A 26669-nucleotide genomic window follows, 5' to 3' on the forward strand; every position below is an offset into this window, starting at 1 on the left:
ATGTATATTTTACACTTAACAGCACACCTCAATTCCAACTAAACACATTTCAAGTGCTACACAGCCACGTGTGCCTACCATACTGGACAGTGCACATCTAGATGACTGATTTTTTAAGATCTACCAGCAGCATAGTATCATAGAAGAAACACTGGACTTGGAACCTAGAAACTTGGGCCCTATCAGCTGGGAGCTATGTGATGGATACTGGTCTTGTTTTATTAACTTCTCTAGGTCTCAGCATCCTTTAAAAAGAAAAGTTTAGAACAAATAGCATACAGCTTGGAAATAACTCTAAAGTTATGAAATAATCATCTTAAGTACCCTGGAATATACTTTAGGGTACTAACTCTTAAACTAAGGATAAGCTTCAAATTAACTTCACAGAAAAACGTTTACTGGTTGCATTTTACAAACACACTAAAATATAAGAAATTGCTAATCATTCTACTATAATTTTGTTTCTTCAGGTTTCTCCTTAGAGGGAATTAACAGTTCTTCTAAAAGATAGAACAAGTAGCCAAATTAATTTAAAGTGATTTAAGGAAAAGTTTAAAACATGATCTGGAGAATAATTTATAACATCACTAAATATACTGTTGAATTTACCAGTTTTTATTGAGCACATTAAAAGATGAAGATGAATGAGACTGGGTGTTTTCCCTGGTAGGTGCTTATAATTCAGTAAGCAGGGTAAAGTATTACAGTTTGAGTAAGAGGACTATGCCTTATTAACTAATGATCCCCAGAACCTAGCCACCACTGCTGGCATATGACAGGGTACTCAACATACGTATGACTGAATGCAATACAAAAGAAGTAAAATACAATACCATACTATAAGAGCTGTAAGAAAGGAACAAATAACTGTGGAAGTTAAAAGGAAGAGAGAGCACATCTATTTGGAGGTGGGAAAGGGAAATAATAAGAAAAGGGATCAGGAAGGAGATAACACTTAAAATGTATTTTGAAGACTAGGTTGGAGCTCACAGGCAGGAAAAAAGAAGAGAAAGGGAACAGAATGAGGAAGAGGTTATAGGAGGAAGAAACTAAAGCAGGCTTGGGGATAAGGGCAGGAAGAAGAGCTGAGGCATGGTATGATAAAGTTAGGTTAGTACTTGAGTGATAATTCAAGTTCTTCACAATATAAGCACTAACTTATCAATTGAGAAAAGTGTATCTATTAAGCACAGGCCTTTTGAAGTGTCTGAATAAAGAGTATTTTGGATTTATAAAAATGTCAGGGAAGAAAGGGTCTCAGTATTGAGGGAATACATATAATTGTTTAGACGAGGGGTCAGGAAATATTTTCTGTAAGTGGCCAAGTAGAAAATATTTTTAGACTTTGGGGGCCATAAGGTCTCTATTACAACTATTTAATTCTACTATTATAGCTGAAAAGAGGTCATAGATACTACATGAATGAACATACCTGTGTTCAAATAAAACTTATCCCCTTATAAGTATGTGGCCTTGTTAATGTTATAATATCTCTAAAACCTCAACTTCCTTGAACTGTAAAATGAGAATAACTGTTCTTGCTTCATAGAGTTGTAGTGAGAATGTAAATTAGAATGAAAAGCACTTAGCATAGTGACTAGCTCATGACTTGGTGTTTATGAATGTTAGCTTTATGTTATGATGATACCCATTAACTGAGTCTGATATATAGGCATTAAAAATGTTTTCTAGAAAGCAACGGAATCTGTAAATCTTGTTCTTCATTGTACTGATTCTCTACAGTACAGTCTTTTGTGTCAAGGGAAATGATGGTCATGACTTTTTTAGAAAACCATTTAAAAGTAAGGGAAATTAGAAAACTAAGGAGGAGATGAAAGGTAGATTGTTTATTTTCAGAACAGTTCCTTTAGTGTACAAATTATCTTTTTTTTTTTTGTGGTAGTTTTACCCTAACCTCCTATTTCTAGACACTATTGAAAGGCAAACTAATGCTCATAACTGGATTGCCAGATTTTACTATCAACACAGAATTATCTATATCAACAAAAACAAATGTTTCCTTCTAGAGCATATGATGAATAAGGCACTGGGTTAGGCAGTAAAGAAATAAAGATATATATGAGCTGGTTCATGGGCTTGACATCCTTAAGTCTATAGTTTTTGATCATTACTCAATCCAACTTATTTTAAAGATGAAGAAATGTTTATCAATGGCTATAGTGAAACATGACTTGCTCAAGCTCTCCTGTGGGGCAATTACAGAACGAGAATCCTAGTTTCTAGCCTCTTAATCCAATAGTCTTTCATGTTAGTGCTTCTGAACCATTTCTTTTTATTGTCTTAACCTACCAGAACACTGGTTCACGTAACCTTCAATAGCACTAGCTTACAACAAAATGATGTTTGGTGTGGAGGGGAAGCGGGCATCCGTTTGTATGCCCCCCACCACTATGCACCTACCCAAGAGAGCAAAATCAGAATAGAGGACATGCTGGGCAATTTGGAAAAGATCCTCCATCCCATGATTCTGTACCATTTCAATGGTGTTTGTTTAGACTTGCTGCCACAATAGCTGTAGAAACAGGACTTATCTATTTAAAGACAGACATATAATGCTAAATGTTAAATAAATGAGGAATGAGGAATAATCATTGAGGACTTCCCCAGGAGATGAAAGTGGCTTCAAATTCTTGAGTAGAGGAAAATATTTTAGAAAGTCAATAATTTCACCACATAAGCAAGTGTCCATTATATACGTTTTGTGTTATGTTGCTTTGTTTCCAGTATGTACCTAACTCTTGCTACATTGTAGGTTAGAATTCCTGATCCACTGTTTTTCTGTTTTTGTTTTTATTTTATGTTGGCTATGCCACATGGCTTGCGGGATCTCAGCTCCCCAACCAGAGACTGAACCCGAGCCACAGCAGTGAAAGTGCCAAGTCCTAATCACTCAACCACCAGGGAACTCGCCTGATCCACTGGTAGCTTATAGTTTTATAAGGTAATATCCTCTAAACTTTTTCAAGTTTTACTGTCTATTGACTTTGATAATGTTCCTCAATTTTCATTCTGGTGTTGGGGGTAGAAATCAGAATGGAAAGGCACTTGATTTTAACAGCAGCAGTGGTTAGGTCACACCTGCAAATCACATGGCAACTATAGTCAGGCAGTCCTTGTGCCCACTCAGAGACTAGTCAGCAATGAGTTTAATTAGATTTCCTGTCATTAAACTCACAGTACAGACATTTTTGAAGTGTCAGACATGAAATACGGTAGGCTGCAAAACATTAACAGAACTGTTGCTGATAAGCTATATAACAGTTTAATTTTAAAAAGAGCAATGTAAATGTTAAATCATAATAATATTTTAAAGACTATAACCACTTTGAGAATATGTAATTCAGAAATTTGGAAATTGCCAAGAAAGTATTAATAAGGAATCACACTTAAATCTTTTTAATTTCAGAAGTCTACTACTAATAAAATAAACTGATATACTATTACATACTTACTTAACTATGTTCTAAGCACTTTAATTAACCCATTCAATCCTCACAACAATTTCCATTGTACTTCCATTTCCTCCTGTACAGAGTCAAACAGTGATCCGACATGGATTCAAACCCAGGCAGTTTGGCTTTAGACTCTTAATCGTAAGGTATATATGAACTTAGGATGAAAAGAAAATATTTCAGATAATAATAATCTTTACAGTGCTTTCACGTTTATATCAAATGTTAGATAATGCTAATAATCTTTTACACTTATATATTGCCTTATAGTAATAACATACTTAAATGGACAGTATGTCATTCAAATAGATAGCTAAATTAGATTCAAATTCAATTTGACCGACTAGAACAACAGAATGCATTAGATACAAATGCACAGTACTGCATTAAAATCCGAGAGAAACAGCAGAAATAACAGATGGAGAGGGAGGTAAGGAACAGGACTAATAGTTACCAAACGTCTATTATGTATCAAGTGCTGGACTAAGTACACCTTAAGATAAGTACCATTATTTCAACAACGAAGAAACATTAAGTCCATGATGAAATTAATCCAAAATCATGTAGCTTCAAGTGGCATAATAAGGATTAGAATTCAGAATGGTCTGCCTCCAAAGCCTCCTTTCACTACTGTGTTGCATGGCTTAACAGCAGGAAATGAGAAAAAAAGACATTCTGTATTTTTGTTGAAAGCAAGACCAACATAGGCCAATAGTTTTAGGTGGCTACAGTAGTTTTGAGGTATAATATACTCTGAGGCTGTATTAATATAATTGTAGACATGAGATTATGCTTGGTACTAGGCCCAACATATCAATAAAAGTGGCAAATGTAGACATTTAGGCTTACATGAAATTTTAGAGGAAGTATGATAATGATAACTATTTTCAAATAATTGAAAAGCTATTAGGTAAAGTAACAGACATGAGATTTTGGCTCAAAGTAAGAAAGTAAGAAAATAATAACCAGATGTCAAAACTGGAATAGGTTGCCTTATGAGATGTTTAATTGGAGTTTAGAGACCTAATGTTAATGATTTTGCAGAGGAATTCATAAGCAAGATAGGAATTAGACAAGTAGTTTTATTCCCTGTCTCTACTTCAAATTTAGAGCAGTTTGACTTACGTTACATGTGCATTTACTTTTATATTTTTTTTTGGAGGGGTATGTTCTCAGGTTGTAACAAAAAATCTAAAAACCACTGGATTAGATACATTGAGAGATTTCATTCAACTTAATGCCAGTTAGGGATATAGAATCTGACTAAGGTTAAGAACATAAGATCATATCTTGATTTTATTTGTCAAAGCAAAACAAAAACAAACCAAACTTACCATTTTTTTCTGCAAAGGCAATTGCGTCATCTTTAGTACTGAAAGCTAGAACCATGTTGGACAATGGATCAGCCCTGTAAGAAACAATTTTTTTCCAGGATTTAACATTAGCCTCTGGCTGAAAATTACTTATTTTAAATCATTTCTTTAAAACTGTTAAATGTTTGAATATGTTTTTCTGTGTTAAATTTGACTTTTCTAACATGTATTGATTGCCAGATTAAAAAATTTAAAATTGCAGAGATATTCAGCAATCTTTAATCTCAAATAAAATCATTTATTAAACTTAAAAAAAACTAGAGGAGAATGAGAATCCTCTTGGGTTTTTCTTTAAAACTTACAAATTCGTCAAAAGGAGAAGGAACGTGGCCAAAATGGTGGACTACGAAGACCCTGAGCTCACCTCTCTCACAGACACACCAAAATTAAAACTATTTACACAGCAATTATTGAGACAAACTGGAATCTAGTGGAAAAGATCTTCTATAACTAAAGATATAAAGAAGGAACCACAATGAGACAGGTGGGAGAGGGAGACCCCTACCCATGGTGGGCTACCCACAAAGAGAAGGATAATTACAATTGTAGAGGTTCTGCTCAAGGAGCAATGGGTCTAAGCCCCACATCGGGCTCCCAAGCCCAGGGATCCTGCACTGGGAAGACGAGCCCCTGTATAGCCAATGGACCTTACTCTCAGGAGACCCAGAGGGCTGTGGGAAGTAGAGACTAACTCTTAAAAGGTTCACACAAAATCTCACATACTTTGGGACCCAGGGCAGAAGAGTAATTTGAAGGCAGCCTGGGTCAGACTCACCTACTTATCTTTGAGAGTCTCCAGAAGAGGCAGGAGGCAACTGTAGCCTGGGTATGTAGAAAACTGGCAACAGCCATTTTGGGGAGCTCATTCTACCACGAGGACAGTGGCAAGTGCCATTCTGGAACACTCCCAATACCTTATTACCACTGGAACCCACAAGGCTGTAGGCACCAATTGTGAGGTGCCTCAGGCCAAGCAATTAACAGGGTGGGAACACAGCTCTACTCACCAGCAGGCAGGCTGCCTTAAAAACTTCTGAGCCCATAGTCGCCCTGGGACACAGCACTCTCCACCAGAGGGCCCTGCAGCCAGAGACCCCAGGACCACAGCACACCCTCAGCCTGCCATAGAGGACCCAGCCAACCCACCAACAGGCAGTACCAGCCCTGGGACCGCATAGGCCCTGGCTCTGTGGACCATCAGGACGACACCAGCTCTGAGACACCGTGGATCGTGGATCCCTCACAATCCCTCACCTCCCTCAGCTGTCCTGGTACCACCCAGCAGTGGACAACAGCAGTTCAGCAGGAACCCCCAGGATTCTGTAGCCAGAGATCCCAGGACCCAGCTCTGCCTACCAGTGAGCCAGGACTAGCCCCAGAACCCCTTGGCCTTGGCCCCACTCACTATTCGTTCGACACCAGCTGTAGGACCCCTGGGCCCTGCAGCAAGAGACCACAGGACTTAAATTCATGCAACAGTGGGAGGACATTAGCCCCAGAACCAGACCCTGCCCACCAGCAGGTGGTCCCAATCCCAGGACCACTGCAGCCCCACAGCCTGCTTTATCCAGGATCCAGCCAACACACCAGGAGGTTGACACCAGAACTGAGACATCTTGGACTACTAAACCAGCTGACCTGGAGTCCAGCCCCACTCACCATGAGGCCAGCATTAGTGTTGGGACACCATAGAACCCACAGCCAGCCATGTCAGGAAATGACCCCACCGACCAGTAGGCTGACACTAGATCCAGGAACCCAGCTCTGCCAACTAGTGAGCCAGCACTAGCCCTGTGACACCCTGGGTTTCTGCAGCCAGCCTCCTCCACACAAGGTAAGGCCTAGCAAACAACTGGACCAGGGGCCAGCCACATCTATCTGACTGCCCACAGTAGTCAACCTGCCACAACAGAAGGACCCATGCAGCCCACACAAGCGGCACGCCTAGCGCATATAGCTTTGGTGACAAGAGGGGAATGTGCTGCTAGGACACATAGGACATCTACAAAAGGCCACTTCTTGAATGTTGGGAAACAAAACTAACCTGCAAGATACATAGAAATAAAAAGAGCAAATCAGGCAAAATGAGGCAAGAGAATCAGTTCCAAACGAGGGAACAAGATAAAACACCAGAAGAACTAAGTGAAGTGGAGATACCCGATAAAGTGTTAAAAGTAATGATTGTAAAGATCAAAAAAATCAGGATAAAAATGGATGACACAGTGAGAAGTTTAACAAAAAGAAGATGTAAAGAAGTACCAAACAGAGTTGAAGAATACAGTAATTGAAATAAAAAGTACACTAGAAGGAATCAACAGATGATGCAGAGGAATGAATCAGTGAGCTGGAAGTTGGAGTACTAGAAATCACTGAAGCTAAAAAAAAAAAGAAAAAAAAAGAAAAGAATAAAAAGAAATGAGGACAGATTAAGAGACCTCCGGGACAACATCAAGCACACTAACATTTGCATTATAGGGGTCCCAGAAGAAGAAAGGAGAAAAAAAGGGGTAGAGAACATATTTGAAAACATAATAGTTGAAATCTCTAACCTGGGAAAAAGAAACAGACATCCAGGTCCAGGAAGCACAGCAAGTCCCAAATAAGATCACTCCAAAGAGGACCAGAGCAAGACACATTGTAATTAAAATGGCAAAAATTAAAGATAGCGAATATTAAAAATTAAGAGGGAAAAGCAACAAGTTACTTACAAGGAAACTCCCCATAAGGCTACCAGCTGACTTTTCAGTGGTAACTTTGCAGGCCAGAAGGGAATGGTATAATATATTTTAAATAATACAAGTAAAAAAACCTACAAACAAAAATACTCTACCCAGCAAGGCTTTCATTCAGATTTGGTGGAGAAATCAAAAGTTTTACAGACAAGCAAAGGCTAAGAGATTAGCATCACCAAATCAGCTTTACAGGAAATGTTAAAGGTAGTAAATCAACCATGTAGAAAGCTACTAGGAAGATTAAAAGACAAAAGTAGTAAAATCATATATGTCCTCATAAGCAGTTAAAAGATACACATAACAAAGATGTAAAATATGCTGTCAAAAACTGTATTCTTAGGGGGAGGGGAGTAAAAATGCAGGGTTGTTAAAATGAGTTTGAAATTAAGAAAGCAACTTAAAATAACCACACACACACATATAAATTGCTATATACAAACCTAATGGTAACCACAAACCAAAAATCTATAATAATACACAAAAAAGAGAAAGTAATCCAAATATAACACTAAAGATAGTCACCAAATCCCAAGGGAAGAGAACAAAATAGAAAGGAACAAAAACTATAAAACAACCCAAAACAATTAACAAAATGGCAATAAGTATATACCTGTTAATAATTACTTTAAATGTAAATGCTCCAATCAAAAGACACAGAGTAGCTGAATGGATATAAAAACAAGCCTCATATATATGTTACCTACAGGAGACTCACTTTGTACCTAAAGACACACTGAAAGTAAGGTGATGGAAAAAGGTATTCTTTGAAAATGGAAGTGAAAAGAAAGCTGGGGTAGCAATACTTATATTAAAACAACAACAACAAAACAGACTTTAAAACAAAGACTGCAACAAGAGACAGAGAAGGACGTTACATAATGATCAAGGCATCAATCCAAGAAGGAAATATAACAATTATAAATATATATGCACCCAACATAGGAGCACCTAAATACATAAGCAAAATTAACAGACATAAAAGAAGAAATTGATGGGGCTTCCCTGGTGGCGCAGTGGTTGAGAGTCCGCCTGCCGATGCAGGGGACACAGGTTCGTGCCCCGGTCTGGGAAGATCCCACATGCCGCAGAGCCGCTAGGCCCGTGAGCCACGGCCGCTGGGCCTGCGTGTCCAGAGCCTGTGCTCCGCAACGGGAGAGGCCACAACAGTGAGAGGCCCGCGTACCACAAAAAAAAAAAAAGAGAGAGAGAGGAAAAAAAAAGAAGAAATTGACAGTAACACAATAATAAAAGGGGACCTTAATACTCCTTCTATCAATGAACAGATCACCCAGACAGAAAATCAATAAGGAAACACTGGCCTTAAATGACAAAACAAACGGCCTTAAAAGTTATACATTTGTATAAAACTATATATATATCCAACAACATTCCAAACACAAGCAACAGAATACAAATTCTTCTCAAGTGCACATGGAACATTCTCCAGAATAGATCACATGCTAGGCCACAAAACAAGTCTCCGTAAACTTCAGAAAACTGAAATCATATCAGTCATCTTTTCCAACCAAAACACTATGAGACTAGAAATTGACTACAAGAGAAAAGCTGCAAAAAAACCAAACACATGGAGGTTAAACAATATGCTACTAAACAACAATGATCCAAAATCTATAGGATGCAGCAAAAGCCACTCCAGGAGATAAGTTTAAGGTGATACAAGTCAACAACCTCAACAACCTCACCTTATACGTAAAGGAACTAGAAAAAGAACAAATAAAACCCAACGTTAGTAGAAGGAAAGAAATCATAAAGGTGATAGCAGAAATAAATGACAGAAACTAAAAAAATAGAGAAGATCAACAAAACTAAGAGCTGATTCTTTGAAAAGATAAACAGAACTGATAAACCTTTAGCCAGACTCAGCAAGGAACAAAGAGGGCCCAAATCAACAGAATTAGAAATGAAAAAGGAGAAGTTACAGGCTGCACCAGAGAAACACAGGAATCATAAGAGATTACTATGAACAACTATATGCCAATAAAATGGACAATCTAGAAGAAACGGACAAATTCCTAGAAATGTACACTCTCCTAAGACTGAACCAGAAAGATATAGAAAATATAAACAGACCAATTACCAGTGATGAAATTGAATCAGTAATTTAAAAACTCCCAACAAAAGGAAGCCCAGGACCAGATGGCTTCATAGTTTAATTCTTTGATTCTACCAAACATTTAGAGAAGTTAACACTTACCCTTGTCAAACTATTTCAAAAAATTGCAGAGGGAAGAGCACTTCTGAACTCATTCTACAAGGTCAGCATCTTCCTGATACCAAACTAGACAAAGATATCACACAAAAAAAGGAAACTACAGGCCAATATCACTGATGAACATAGATGTAAAAATCTTCGACAAAACATTGGCAAACCAAATTCAACAACACATTAAAAGGTTCATCTACCATGATCAAATGGGATTTTTCCCAGTGATGCAAGGATGATGTAGTATCTGCAAATCAATCAATGTAATACACCACATTAACAAACTGAAGAATAAGAAACATATGATCATCTCAATAGATGCAGAAAAAGCTTCTGATAAAATCCAACATCCATTTATGTTAAAAACTCTCCACAGGGCCTCCCTGGTGGCGCAGTGGTTGAGAGTCCGCCTGCCGATGCAGGGGATACGGGTTCGTGCCCCGGTCTGGGAGGATCCCATATGCCGCGGAGCGGCTGGGCCCGTGAGCCATGGCCGCTGAGCCTGCGCATCCGGAGCCTGTGCTCCGCAACGGGAGAGGCCACAACAGTGAGAGGCCCGCGTACGGAAAAAAAAAAAAAAAAAACTCTCCACAAAGTGGGTTCAGAGGGAACATACCTCAACATAGTAAAGGCCACATATGATAAGCCCAGAGCTAACATTACAGTCAATGGTGAAAAGCTGAAAGTCTTCCCTCGAAGATCAGCAACAAGTCAAGGATGCCCCCCTCACCACCTGTATTCAATATAGTACTGAAACTCCTAGCTATAGCAATCAAGACAAGAAGGAATAAAAGGAATTCAAAGTGAAAAAAGAAGAAGTAAAACTTTCACTGTTTTGCAGATGACATGATAGCATATACAGAAAATCCTAAAGACACCAAAAAACTACGAGAGCTCATTAATGAGTTTGGTAAAGTTGCAGGATACAACATCAATATACAGAAATCTGTTGCATTTCTATACACCAATTATCAGAAAGGGAAAGTAAGAAAAAACCCCATTTACCATTGCATCAAAAAGAATAAAATACCTAGGAATAAATCTAACAAAAGAGGTAAAAAACCTGGACTTGAAAAACTCTAAGACTCTGATGAAAGAAACTGAAGACGACATAAACAGATGGAAAGATCGACAGATGGAAAGATATACCATGTTTATGGACTGAAAGAATTAATATTGTTAAAATGATCATACTACTCAAGGCAATGTACCGACTCAATGTAATCGCTATTAAAATACCAATGGCATTTTCACAAAACTAAAACAGATAATTCTAAAATCTGTATGGAAACACAAAAGATCCTAAATAGCCAAAGCAATCTTGAGAAAGAACAGAGCTGGAGGTATCATGCTCTCTGACTTCAGATTTTTCTACAAAGCTACAGTAATCAAAACAGTATGGTACTGACATAAAAACAGACACATAGATCAATGGGACAGACTACAGAACCCTGAAGTAAACCCCATGCACTAATGGCCAATCAATCTATGACAAATGAGGTAAGAGTATACAATGGAGAAAAAACAGTCTTTTCAACAAATGGTGCCGGGAAAACTGGACAGCTCCATGTAAAAGAATGGGATTAGAACATTTCCTCACACCATATACAAAAATAAACTCAAAATAGATTAAAGACCTGAATGTAAGACAAGGAACCATAAAACTAGAAGAAAACATAGGCAGAACACTCTTTGACATAATTCATAGCAATATTCTTTTACATCTGTATCCTAGGGTAAAGAAAACGAAAGCAAAAGTAAACCAATGGTACCTAATCACATTAAAAGCTTTTGCACAGCAAAAAACAAACAACAAAAAAAAAAACTGACAAAATGAAAAGATAACCTACTGAATAGAAGAAAATATTTGCAAATGATATGACTGATCTATCTAAAATAAACAGCTCAAACAACTCAATATAAAAAAAAACAACCTACCAAAAATATACAGAAGACCTGAATAGATATTTTTCCAAAGACATACATACAGATGGCCAATAGCCACATGAAAAGATGTTAAATATCCCTAATTATTATAGAAATGTAAATCAACACCACAGTGCGATATCACCTCATACCTGTCAGAATGGCTGTCATCAAAAGGCCACAATAACAAACGTTAGCAGGGATGTGGAGAAAAGGGAACCCTTGTGCACTGATGGTGGGATTGTAAATTGGTGCAGTCACTATTGAAAACAGTATGGAGGTTCTTCAAAAAAACTAAAAACAGAACTACCATATGACCCAGCAATTCCACTCCTGAGCATATATCCAGAAAAAAATGAAAACACTAATTTGAAAAGACACATGCACCCCAAAGTCCACAGCAGCATTATTTACAGTTGCCAAGATATGGAAGCAACCTAAATGTCCATCAACAGACGAATGGATAAAGATGATGTGGTATTCATATACAATGGAATACTACTCAGCCACAAAATAGAATGAAATTTTGCCATTTACAACAACATGGATAGACCCAGAGGGTATTATGCTTAGTGAAATAAATCAGACAAAGAAAGACAAATATATATTTACAAAATACATATTTATGTTATCCCTTATATGTGGAATCTAAAAAAATAAAACAAATTAATAAATATAACAAAACAGAAACAGACTCATAGACAACGAACTAGTGGTTCCCAGTGCGGAGAAGGAAGAGGGGGTAAGATAGAGGTAGAGGAGTAAGAGGTACAAGCTACTATGTACTAAATATATAAGCTGCAAGGATATATTGTAGGGACTTCCCTGGTGTTCCAGTGGTTAAGAATCCACCTGCCAATGCAGGGGACACAGGTTGGATCCCTGGTCCAGGAAGATCCCACAGGCCGCAGAGCAACTAAGCCTGTGCACCACAACTATTGAGCCTGTTGCTCTAGAGCCCACGAGCTGCAACTACTGAGCCTGCATGCTGCAACTACTGAAGCCCACGTGCCTAGAGTCCGTGCTCTGCAGCAAGAGAAGCCACAGCAATGAGAAGCCTGCACACTGCAAGGAAGAACAGCCCCCACTCGCCACAACTAGAGAGAGCACCCATGTAGGTACGAAGACCTAGCGCAGCCATAAGTAAATAAATACATACATATATAAATAAAAAATTTTAAAAAAGGATATACTGTAGAGCACAGGATATATAGCCAATATTTTATAATAACTTTAAATGGAGTATAAGCTGTAAAATTTTGAATCACTATGCTGTACACCTGAAACTAATATAATATTGTACATCAACTATACCTCAATTTAAAAAATTTAGTATCAAGAAAATTGCTGAGTATAACCGTTACTGCTACTATCATTACTGCCTCCCTGCCCCAAATAGATGGCAACAACACCTACTCTTCCTAATGAACCTTCATCATTATGGAGAATACTCTTTAGAATACATCATACTTACAATACTATTTTCAGCTTTCGGCCAGTTTAAAAAAATAATGCTCTAAGATCTGACATCTAATTGAGTTCTTCAAACGAGGATAGTGGTAATGTTTACAAATCTACATAGACTCTTTACAAAATAACCATATAATTTCAGAAATGTCACTTTTATTAGCATGTTTATTAAAAGACTGTTTTGCTACAAATATTTATTTTGAATCTCTAAGCCAAGTATAGCATTCTGTGAAACATTGTTTAGATACATGGAATAAAAAATATAGAAAAGAAGGTTCAGGAAGTAATTTGGATAGTGTAAAGATATGAGATATACACAGAAGAGAATACATGGGAAATAGCACTCACTGAAGTGAAGATTCACAAGTTGTACAAAATGGTTACTATTCTGGGACTCCCGTAAGATCCCTATATGCCAGATTAATCTTCCTAAGTTCAACTCCCAAATTCACTGTCCAACTCAAAAACTTTGAAAAAATGGAACCACAGTAGATTTGATCCAAATTTATACAATTTTTCCCCTAAAGGTGCTCTCTAGTTCAGACAGCTAGGAGCATCAAGCACTCAAGCAGAAGAAAGCCATAGTCTTGTAAGCACAAGAAGTCTGGAGATGGAATTTAGTATATTCCCAGAGAAGCTGGAAATTTAGGAGCAAAAACATTAAAAAGGAGGAATCCCCAGAACAGAGAACTTTTGAATTGCACATGAATGGACAAGGCTTTAAAACAATAGCTGAGAAGGCTGAGAGAACCCAACAGAGATTTCAGCAGCTGTCCACTTGCTACAGTGGAGACTGAGTTTGGAGTTCCACAGAGTTAGAAGGAGTTAGTAAACACCTTGTGCTTTCCATCAAAACCTCAGAAAGGCCATGCCTTTTTATTTTTCCAGATTATGTTCCAGGATTAAGAAGAGGGGTAAAACTGCAACAGACCTACCCTAATAAAGCATAAAATATATCTTCCACAAGTTCACGGTTTTCTATCAGTAATTTAATTGTCATTAACTATATAAGCATAAGGGATGGAAATTAATAATTATTGATATTTCTTAATATAAATTGGTTTATTAACTGATAATTAATGTTTCAGGGATTAATTAGCATCTTATTAGTATGAAGTCATACATTCACCAAAAGATATGTATAAGAATTTTCATTTTAGCATTATGCATAATAACGCCAAATGAAAACTACCCGATGCCATCAATAGATAGTGCAATGGATGAACCTTGTGTATAGATGAACACATTAAAAGATCATGTGACTTAAAAAATGAGTAATCTTAACATTTCAACCATTGGGTATAGACGAAGTTATTCCTTATATACTTCTTTAGTCTCTATGAGTGTGTGATTTACAACAACACTCCATATATTACATGAAACATAAAATCTAAAGATACCAAAACACCTGAAAAACTGTGCCTATGTATCATTCTGCCAAATAAAATATAATTCTATTTAAACTGCAACATGGCAGATATTTTAAACAAAAATTCTCCCAGGTACATCATCAGGAAAAGATGTTAAGTGTCATACTTTTCTAAAATGAGACATAATTTAAACTGATAACTACCTTCAACTGGAGACTAAACACATATAATGTTCCAGTAGTCTCAGTAAGAAAGATAATATTCTTGAATATCTAGCTATTTTCTCTAGTAGCAGCTTCTTTCATTCAACTAGAGGCAGTCCTGCTCTTTAACATTTGGGCCTTATCTACCATAGAGATTCAGGTCACTGATTTCATTAGTGCCACAGAATTTATGACTACTTTATTCCAATGCCTGTGAATTTATTAATCACAAGATCTCAGGAACTTACAAGTTTCCCTCAAAATAGCCAATTTCTAAACTTATCTAATCTCTTCTTATAAATAACAAAAAAATACTTTATAAGTTTTATTTTATAAACAAGTAAAAGTGTCACTAAATTATTAACACTATTCATACAGTGTATCTTAAACTAATATATATAGCTTGGGGACCATGCTAAGAGTGCTCACAATGTCAGCCATTTTTATCCAATAAATAGTACTCTGAAAAAGACTGTTTTTATGGTTTATTTTGCTGGGCCACACTTATATGAACATTATATATATATTATATATATGTAATATATACATCTATATCATCGAACATAGTGATATCTACACAAATTATCTCAAAAGGTATTGTCATAAAGCATTCTGGGGACTTCCCTGGTGGCAGAGTGGTTAAGAATCTGCCTGCCAATGCAGGGGACACGGGTTTGAGCCTTAGTCCGGGAAGATCCCACGTGCCGCGGAGCAACTAAGCCCGTGTGCCACAACTACTGAGCCTGTGCTCTAGAGCCCATGAGCCACAACTACGGAGCCCACGTGCTGCAACTACTGAAGCCCATGCGCCTAGAGCCCATGCTCCACAGCAAGAGAAGCCACCCCAATAAGCAGCATGCGCACCGCAACGAAGAGTAGCCCCTGCTCGCCGCAACTAGAGAAAACCTGCGTGTAGCAACGAGGACCCAACACAGCCAAAAATAAATAAATTAAAAAAAAAAAAGCATTCTGTACCCAGAAGAGTCTGAAAATCAGTGTCCTTAAAAGGAAAATCTACACAGAAAAACAGAGCTGAAAATAATATTCAAATAAACCAAAGTACTCACGTTGATGCCCAACCCATCAAAGGATTTTCCCATCTCTCTCTGGTATCAAACTCCATCTTCCATTTCTTCGTGTTGTTTACTCCAGACTGCATGTTATTGCGAGCAGGAACAAAGATCCTGACTTTTCTAGTTTTGATATGCTCTTCTGGAACACCAGTTAAAGCAGTAATATCCTACAGAAAAACAAGCAAACGTGTTTCTAACAGCCCACATACACTCTAAAGTGTTTTTGTTGCTTTTTGTATCTTGCAATTCTATTCATACTTATTTATAAATTTTTTTAAGCTTTCTGACTTAATTCACTACTTTGTTATTTTACCATGTAAACTGCTATTCTGATATTTGGAAAAGATATATTGGGGGAGTGTTAGGGTACAGTGGGGAAGGGTTCATAAAAAAAATTAGGTCCCTTCTGTACAACAAAGCACTGGTAATTTCTGAAGATTTTGCTGGTAGAAAAGCCTGTATACAATAGACTGTTATTTCATAAGCAAGTAATTACCTGCTAATTAGTTAGCAGAGAGAAATGTAAAGGGATATTAAAAATAATGAAATATAAAAAGTGACTAAATTTTAAATAGAAAAAAAAAATCTATTACCAATGGTTTCCATGTCAAACTGCTTACAACAAGGCATTCCCTTCAGAGGAAGGCCTGACCCTGTTTGTAAACAATTAAAATCAATTAACAACTTTAACTAGCATTTTGATTTATCTCCCTTTGGTGAAACCTATTGAAGAGAAAATGATATCAAATAGATGTCAAATCTATTCTGCAAAGCAGAGCCAAAAAATTTGCACAATTTTTGCAGAAACGTAAGATGGAAACAATGGTAACTTTCTTGACTCTTTTTCTATATTTCTATCCAGTAACAAATGCTCAACTGATGAATGCATACAATTTTGATGCCCTAGATTAGATATATTTATCAATTTATAATAGCAATCAGGATGCAAAATAATAAAGTAATTCCGAATTTAAGTCTCCATTTAGTATGGCAAAATACTTTATCAACATAAGAACACAGTAGGGTCAACTATATTATTCTTATAAATGAAGCATTTTAAAATCATGGTTCACTTACTAAGGTAAATTTTAACTGGTTAAAAACAACAGGTTTAACCTGGAAATGAGTATACCAAACTTGTGAAAACTAGAAAATATAGCCCATTTTGTCAATTTTAATTTCACTGTAATATGTCCTCTAATAAAGGCTAACGTTTATCTGTGGTTCCACTCTAATCAATGCTGTGGACCAAAGAATTAGTATAAGTACTTAGTTGCAATATGTACTGGGAAAAAACTAAATGTATTTCTGACTCGACTCGTCTTTCTACCCACAGATTAAAGAACCAATTCTTTAAAGTTATTTTAGCTGGCAACTATACCTTTCCACCTGTACCAATAATTAGGTGTGGTTACTCTGTCACAGCTTGTCTGTTTGGAGAAACTATTGAAATGATCCATACAAATATTTACACAAAAATGTATTTCTAGTATATGCCTACATTTTTTAGAAGTTTCTTTGCTTATAGGATAAAATAAAAACAAAACAAGTGCAATTGGTACATAATTTTTAAAGACATGAATATGTTTTAATTAGTAACTTCTAATTGTCAAGTTAAACCTCAAAGAAAAGTAATTTCAGGTATTATTATATTTAATGACTTTCTAAAGCATATTCTTCTACTCAAGAGCTTGAAAGAGACTCAGCTCCTGGGAAGTCCTTGATGTTTATTTCCCCCTTTGAATTCACTACAGTATTTGTAATCTTTCATATTAACTTATTATTTAATACTATATATCTTCATAGTAATATGTCCTATTTCTTCAGTTATAGTCGAAGCAAAGTATAAATAAACAGTGTAATAAGTGTATTACAAAATTATGGGGTGAGGCATCCTTGTCAAACTCCATAGCAACCCCTCCATTCTGAGCTGAGATCATAAAAACTGGAGCTGTAAGTTAGCTATTCTTTTAATTAAGACTTATAGAAAAGGAAATATATTAATCTCTTAATACCAGTTACCTCAGAAAGATGAGATCATAAGAAACACACTTACTTTTTCTTAATAAATGTCTATATTGTGTGCATATGCCAAAGTAATTTGAAAACCAATAAAGCTTTAATAAAATGGAAAGAGTATCTCTTGATTTGTACTATCAAAGCAGAAAGGGATAGAATGATTTTTTAACGATGGAAAACCTCTTTAAAATCAGTGGCTATAAAATATTGCTAAGCTCCTAGCTGCCAGTGCTTCCATGCCCCCTCAAATTACGGCAATTATTTACTGATATCTTCCCCCAATAAAGCTGGCATTCGAACAAATGAGTTTCCAAATTTTGAAGCCCAAGTTGTTCTGACATAGAATCCCTGTCTTTGCCTGCAGAAGACATGTAAGGTACTGCAGCCGAGTTGAACTGCTGCCAAAGACAGAATAAAAAGGCTTGGCATCTCTCACATACTTGACACCTAAAGGGCACAGAAGCTCTAAAATTCCTAGTCCCTCTAGGCACACTCTCAGTCTAGACAAACTGATTTCTCACACTTTTTAAATGCATCACAACACTCTATTGTTATCATTTCATCCACACAGCTTCAGCTAGTGACAGAAGAACATGTCCTTTAAGCGACATTTCAATGGGCTAAAGCTCCCATTCCAAGATTCCATTAAAACAATGTAATACTTGAAAAGAACTATGAGGCACTATGTTGAACTTTTTACTTGTGTCTTCAATGCTTTGCTTTCCTCAAAGTTGTCACTCACCTACCTGTGACTCAACTTTTGAAAATAAATAAATAAATAATCTGCAAACTACTTAAACTATATTGAACTAATGATATTCTCTCTAGATTTCTACTTCTCTATTGCAATATGGATCATCTGTGATTATTTTAAAAACCCATTTACAAAAGAGAGAAGTGCTCTGAAGATGCCCATGTTGCCTTCTACAGATTTCCCATTTGATTGGTAAAATAGGCAATTTATAAATAATAATTCATAAATTTTCTATGACTACAAAAAAGTTAAATCACATAAGATACGAGAAGCCTTCAAGTTGGCACCTGAAGAACCTCAAGACTCACCAGTTAATAATGATCTATAAATTCTAATAAAACAAGTAACCCTATAGATAATATATACAGACTTACTGAATTTTAAAACTTAATTTTAAACAGTTGGGTCAAGCCTGAAACCTGTATTTATATTATTAAAGAATGTCACTATCTTAATAAAGTTTGGGAAACACAATCTTATGTACAGTATGCTATTTTAAGAAACAGTAACTAATTAGCTCATCATGATTCATAGATTAAAGGGCATTCAAATTTAAAAATTTGCTACTGAAAAGCAGCATATCATAGTTCCAAAGTTCTACTCTTTCAGTACCATCTCTTCCACAATTTAAATTCTAGAAGAGCTGATAGCAGACCTACCATTTCACAAGTCTAGTTTAGTTAAAATGGAAGAGGAATTTGAAAAATCATTAAGAAAGTATATGCCACTATATGTAAATGAACTTTATTTTTTCAAACACCAATTTCCATTATAAAATATTAGTTTTCCATACAAAAACTGTATGACTCGGTTATCAACTGTCCCCATTTATCTTGTGTGAATTCAACTTTTTTTTTTTTTTTAAACAAAGGAAGCAGGGAACAAGCAATGGGAAGTTGGTGTCAAAATGCAGAAAAACCTCCCAGCAAGCTTCTTGCAACCACCCAGGATTTAGAGTCTTGCTGGCCGCTCTCTTTTCAATACCAGAATTTCACACATTTCAATGACTATTATGACTTCAAAGAATCAAATTTTCATCATTGTCCGTCATCTGCCAGTTGATTTGTATAAAGGAGTTCTTCTGCATGCATTCCAAACAAAAGCCTCCTTACTTTTGTGGCTATATATCAAGTTTAAAAGTTTTGTTTGTGACAGTTGTGTCTTTGGTAAATTAGGGTAACACTGAAGGAGTGCAGCTGCTCTGCAGGAACCTCCTTTTTGGCACCATTTCACTTAAATAAAAACTGAATAATTAGCTTCTGCCTTTATTAAACCACAAAAATGCCACTGGCCTTAGTAATTACTTCCGGTTGCCCCACCCACTTAACCTTAATACTTTACACTTGTCATAAAGAGAAATTAATGAAAAAGGTTTTCACCACTTTGGATGAATTTTTGATAGATCTCTCAGTACACCCAGAACAGCCAAAATTTTTACCAGGCTTTTTGGTAATAAGTTGACTAAATTGCATGTTATTATGGATCAATGTTGAAAAGTTTTAATAGAGTACATATTGGAACATTAAGTACAAATATTGCTCATAGAAACTTGTTCTATTGCAGGCTATTAGTTACCAATTATGTGTTTAAATTTATTTTAGGGCTAAAACTGATCTAAATTTGATGATCGTGTTTATATTCTACTTCAACCATGAAAGATGTTAAAAGAAAAACAATCCTGAATCTGTAATAAAAACTTCCTTTCAAGTGCCCTACAGAAACTTAACACAAGAAACTCATTAAGTGGTCTTATAAGTAATGAAGGACATTTACAAAATAAATCTTACAGTTTGAAAATTAACAAAGAGTTGGCAGATAGCATAACCATATGTATTTACTTACCATGGAAGAACTTTAAACATTTCTACAAAGTTAGTGGCCACAGCGATTCAAGATACAATCAAAACTGTAAAAATACATTAGAAGTGTGCCAGCAGAACCAATTTTTGTTTGTTTGTTAAAGCAACATATTGATGTAGGAGTCTAACCAGGTAATGAAACAAGTGTTGAAATATGATATCCATTATATCTTGCATATTGGGCAAAGTTACCATGAAACCAAAAGTTAAGTTTTAAATGGAATGTTGTCAAGATATTAACAATGGATCAAGCAAATGATGCAGCTAATCATATAAAGAGCAAAAAAAACTAAGAATTAGAGACATGTGTCTCAATCTCAAACTATTTTCATTACTCCTAGATCCTTCTGAGCAGGATAGGGTAGAGCAATGGCTAAAAGCAAAGGGCCGAGTCAAAACTGGGTTAGAATCGCAACTTATGTTGGGTAAATTAATAGACTTCTCCTAAATCATCATCTATAAGGATCAATTAAACAAAGTAAAATGAGGACTAAATAATGTATATAAAGTGCTTGGGCAATAAAGAGATGTCCCATGTATATTTAATGTCTACTATGTATTAGACAATGGACACAATGCTCAATAGTATAGACATGATCTCCATTCTCATGAAAAGTACTATTTGACTTTTCAAAAAGGACAGAGTGAACAAGTAACGAGAGGCTGTTGTTAAGATGAAAAAATTCCCATCTTCTTTGAAGAATATGAGTTAGTAAATAAAATACAACAAAAGGAACAAGGTATAATCTACCTTTGTTCATTTCAATTCAAATGGACAGATCCTACTATGCCAAGTTATCTATACCAGGGACTGAAGAGAATATAAAAATAAGACGTTAGTCCTGAATTTTAAAAGTTTATAATCTGTGTACCCATAAGGAGGGGGGGATAACGAAGTAATCATTACTGTAAAATACAGTATTAGTTAAGATTCAGATAAATCTCGAAGAACCCAAGCTCCACTGTTTGCAACCTATGCGGTATTGATAAGTTGCTTAAACTCTGTCAGTTTCCTCCTTTAAAAAAATGCACTACAAGGAATTCCCTGGCAGTCCAGTGTTTAGGACTCTGCGCTTTCACTGCTGAGGGCGCGGGTTCAATCCCTGGTGGAGAAACTAAGACCCCGCAAGCCCTGCAGCTCGGCCCCCCCAAAAAAAGCACTACAAAACCTACCTCATAGCAATGTTTGGAAGGATTAAGTCAGGATATGAAGTAAAATGTGATAAATGCCATGGGGGTCAAATAAAAGAAAGATTGCATTTGGTTTTAAAGGTGCAAAAGTATCAGAAAATACTTTTTCTGACTAAAGAGGGAGACAGAAGATGATTCTTTCAGGATACTTATGATTTTAAGAAGATACAGTTAAAACATTATAAAAAAATTAAAGAAAAATTTAAAAAATGTATCCATATGTTTAAAACCCTAGTAACTGCTTTTCTTATGCATATTACCTACCAATAATTATCTATATACATATCCACTGTGTATAGTTATAATAAAATTATTTTGCATTATTGTTAAGTATCACATCACTTACTTTTTTCTCCATGTAGTTACCCAGTTTTCATATTTCTTGTTTTAATGGCCTTATTGATAATCTATAAAGTTGATATGCCACAATTTCTTAGCTAATTCATTATTGAAAAATCAAATTGTTTTGTTATTATTTCTTTTAAAGTACAGATTACTGCAATGAAAATCTCAGTAGCCTAATTCTTTAAGGTTAGTCACTGAGGGTAATACTAACTGGATCAAAGGTTATAATAATTTCCATGGTTCCTGATGTTATCAAATTGCTTTCCAAAGGGGTGGTAAATTTTTATATTGCCAACCACATGTGGGCCAATTTCCATTTATGCTCTAAAGGCACAGAGAAACAGGTATATATTAATTGGATTGAATTTATTTATTGTGTATTCTTCCATATAGAACTATAAAGCAGATGAGTTTGATTTTTGATTTGTAAAAACATTATCCTCAAAATTGACCCTAATGATATTACTTTATAGGAGCTGATACCAGTAGAAACAGGTGGGAAAAGGTAACACCTAAAATCTAATTAACTGTTCAAAATATAACTCTGGAACATCAAAGAGATGTATAATCTTTTTGTAATGGTGTAAGGATGGTGAATATTTTCATATTCTGAAATACTGTACATAGTTACAGTATATGATTTGACATATGGCATAGCCAAATCAAGCCTACTAAACAACTATTTTAAGACAGAATACTATAATTTTTTTTTTTTTGGCTATGCCACGTGGCTTACAGGATCTCAGTCCCCAACTAGGGATTGAACCCGGCCCACGGCAGTAAAAGCCTGGAATCCTAACCACTAGGCAACCAGGGAACGCCCCTGGAATTCTATAATTTAAAAAAGATTATACAGGGCTTCCCTGGTGGCGCAGTGGTTGAGAATCTGCCTGCCAATGCAGGGGACACGGGTTTGTGCCCTGGTCTGGGAAGATCCCACATGCCGCAGAGCAAGTAGGCCTGTGAGCCACAACTACTGAGTCTGCGCGTCTGGAGCCTGTGCTCCGCAACGAGAGGCCGCGATAGTGAGAGGCCCGCGCACCGCGATGAAGAGGGGCCCCCGCTTGCCACAACTAGAGAAAGCCCTTGCACAGAAACGAAGACCCAAGACAGCCAAAAAAATAAATAAATAAACAAATGTGGAGTTTAAAAAAAAAAGAAAAGTATTTTTTAAAAATTAGGAAAAACTGAAATTAAAAAAAAAAAAAAAGATTATACAGAAATAAACTTTTTCCCCAAAATCAGGAAAAGTCTTCCATTGGAAGACTTCCTTCATTTTTATAAGCAAACACTTGAAACAATCTTCATTTTCTACTAACTTTGAAACAACTGAAAGTTACTTTAAAAAAAATGCTTAATAAATAAATCAACAGTCAATACTGCCTCACTGAAAACCAGTATGCTTCACTGAAGCATTCTGAAAGTTATTAAGCTAATAATTTTTTAAACTTAAGAGAAAGATATAACATATTAATAATGATCAACTTTTTAATACATAAACCCCTCTCCCCTTTTGCTTTTTAATCCAATGTTCCAGAATTTTTTTGATTTTTAAATCACTAACTCATGTAGCTATATTAGGTCACATAATAGCTTTTTCAGAAGCTGAAATAAAGGGAAAAAAATTTTGGACACAAAACACTTGGAACTTATATAGCATATTATATTTTTAAAAGATCCAATCTGTTATTTCTTAATCAAATAGTCTTCCTCATACCCTGGTAATAAATTAAAAAGTTGACATACACACAACATACATTAAGAATTATGAGAACAAAAGCCACAACAGCAGAGAACTAAATACGAAATAACTGTTGAATATACATCAGGGCAAAGGAAAAGAAGGTAAATAAACATCTGGAAATCAAGTGATGGTTTAAGCAATAACTGAAATTAGTTAAATCTGGAAAGGAAGCTGAAAATAATGAATCTAAAGCTGAATGTTTCTAGCTTAATAAAGCAATACTCAAGAGGCAATGCTGTGAAAGTCAAACTAGATTTCAAGGAGACACAAAATGTATAAGACAATCCCTCGTTAATTTAGCATAAGAATAGAAGTTAAGCTATGCAATAGAAGTCTCCTTTCTGACTTAGGAACTGATAGTTGTTCAGTTAACTGAAAATATTAGTGAAAATAGAGGATCATTAAGTAATACACACATGCACGCATACACAGCCACACTTTAAACACTGTATTATAACTTAAAAAGCATACATGTACATTCTTTCAATAATCTTCTGATATAGGACCAGTACCTTTCCTTTGAGTGTAAGTCCAGTGGTAAGAATTCCAAGTGTTGTTTCTTCCATAAACTACCAAGAAACTGCATATCTACAATTTATAGTTTTGGTTTTTTAAATGCGAAGTGAGAATACAAAGACACTTGTAAAACATGAGTCCAAAATCTGTCTAGATTTGCTTTTACATCACAACCTTTAATACAATTGTTTCACCTCCACCTAATTTGACAAAGATTGTGTTAGAAATTCACCTTTATTGTCTTTTCAAAGTATTCAAAAGACTGTCATATAAAGAACTCTTTGTCCCCCATATAGCAACATTCAGACTGTAGTATCCAATTAAATTATGTAATTACAATGGCAAGTAAAACTGGCATAGAAGGGTGTGGAAACAAGCACAGCTGAGTCTTGGTAAACATGACTCATTACTGAGAGCTGAAGTCTGGTAGTATACTAAAATGAAACCTAAATTAAGCCATAGTATGTAGTGTGTTGGTAAGGATGTTTTATAGAAAGAACTGAGAGCATCAATAACAGAGCAAATTGTTAAAGGTTGGTTTAAAAAATTAAAGATTCATTAAAGCCATTATTGTAAAAGATTGTCACAGTGTAGTATATGGATTTTCACTGGGATCCATGATGGAGCAACACATACCAGACTACCACTGTTGCCATGTAAAACCATAAAACTGGGAAAGTTAAGCAACTTTTTTCAGATATTAGACAACTAGATAATAGGCAGCATCATACTGTCATCCCTGAAAGAAAGAAAATTCATGTTGTAGTCCTACAAATGTCCCAGCTTTATGCCTGGAGGCACATTCCAGACCATGATGGAGCCCAAGCAAAACAACGTGGAGTCTCACTGATCAGGGAAGGTAGGGATTAGAGTTCAGGGCTACTAACGTTTGTGAGGCAGAGTTCAGAAGAGGAACAATTAGGCAAGAAAAATAAATTTAAGGCATCCAAATTGGAAAGAAAGAAGTAAAATTATCTTTGTTCACAGATTTGTAGGATTCTACACACAATCACAAAACCTGCTAGAGCTAATGAACAAGTCAGCAAAGTGGCAGGATAAAAAAAAAAAATCAACACACAACAAATATCGGTTGTGTTTCTATACACTAACAATGAACAATATGAAAATGAAACAAAGAAAATAATTCCAATTTAAAAGATATATGCACCCCTATGTTCGCTGCAGCATTACTTACAATACCCAAGATATAAAAACAACCTAAGCATCTACTGATAGATGAAAGGATAAAGAAGATGTATGTATAAATACAATGGGATATTACTTGGCCCTAAAAAAGAATGAAATCTTGCCATTTGCAACAACATGGATGGACCTAGAGGGTATTATGCTAAGTGAAATAAGTCAGACAGAGACAAATATTATATGATTTCATTTATATGTAGAATCTAAAAAACAAAACAGAAACAGACTCATAGATACAGGAAGTAAACTGGTGGTTACCATTGGGAGGAGTGGTTGGAAGGTGGACAAAATAGGTGAAGGGGATTAAGAGGTACAAACTTCCAGATATACGGAATATACTCAATAATACTACTATAACTGTATGGTAACAGATAGTAACTGGATTTATCGTAGTAAAAAAAATAAGGTGGGGGGAAACGTGCCAAGACCATTTCAATGGGGAAAGCACCAACAAATGGTGCTGGAAAAGCTGCATACCCAAATGCCAAAGAATAAAATTGGATCCTTTACTTTATACCATATACAAAAGTTAGCTCAGAATGGACCAAAGACCTAAATGTAAAAGCTTAAAACTATAAAACTCCTAAGTTTTGGGCACCAAAGGACATATATCTGATAAAGGATTAATATCCAGACTATATAAAGAACTCCTACAACTCAACAAGAAAATGTGCAAAGTACCTGAACAGACATTTCTCCAAAGAAGATATGCAAATGGCCAATGAATGCATAAAAAAATGCTCAATATCACTAGTCATTAAGAAAATGCAAATCAAAACCACAATGAGATACCATTTCACATCCATTAGGACGGCTATTATCTAAAACATGGAAAGTAAGTGCTGGTGGGGATGTAGAGAAATTGGAACCCTTGTGTATTGCTGGTGGGAATGTGAAAATGGTACAGCCACTGTGGAAAACAGTATGGTAGTTCTTCAAAATGTTAAACATAGAATTACCATATAATCCAAACAATTCCACTTCCACGTATATACCCAAAAGAACTGAAAGCAGGGACTACAACAGATATTTGTACATCCAGGTATATAGCAGCATTATTCACAACATGCAAAGGTGGAAACAACCCAAATGTCCATCAGTGGATGAATGGATAAACAAAATATGGCACATATATACAACATAACCTTAATAAGGAATGAAATTCTGACACATGCTACAACATGGATGAACCTT

At 35.8% G+C, this 26669-nt stretch overlaps 1 protein-coding gene across 1 annotated transcript in view; it reads right to left on the reverse strand.

Moving 5' to 3' along the window:
• NDUFS4 (NADH:ubiquinone oxidoreductase subunit S4) overlaps positions 1-26669 on the reverse strand; it is a 126367-nt gene that overhangs the window by 21171 nt on the left and 78527 nt on the right. The window contains exons 3-4 of the mRNA XM_082623400.1: positions 15839-16011; positions 4808-4881 (exon numbers count right to left, since the gene is read on the reverse strand). Of these exons, the coding sequence (XP_082479526.1) occupies positions 4808-4881; positions 15839-16011 (247 nt within the window). The remainder of the gene's footprint in view (positions 1-4807; positions 4882-15838; positions 16012-26669) is intronic.

Source organism: Mesoplodon mirus (genome assembly GCF_964341445.2).
Source record: "Mesoplodon mirus genome assembly, chromosome: 5".
NCBI classification, from domain to species: Eukaryota; Metazoa; Chordata; class Mammalia; order Artiodactyla; family Ziphiidae; genus Mesoplodon; species Mesoplodon mirus.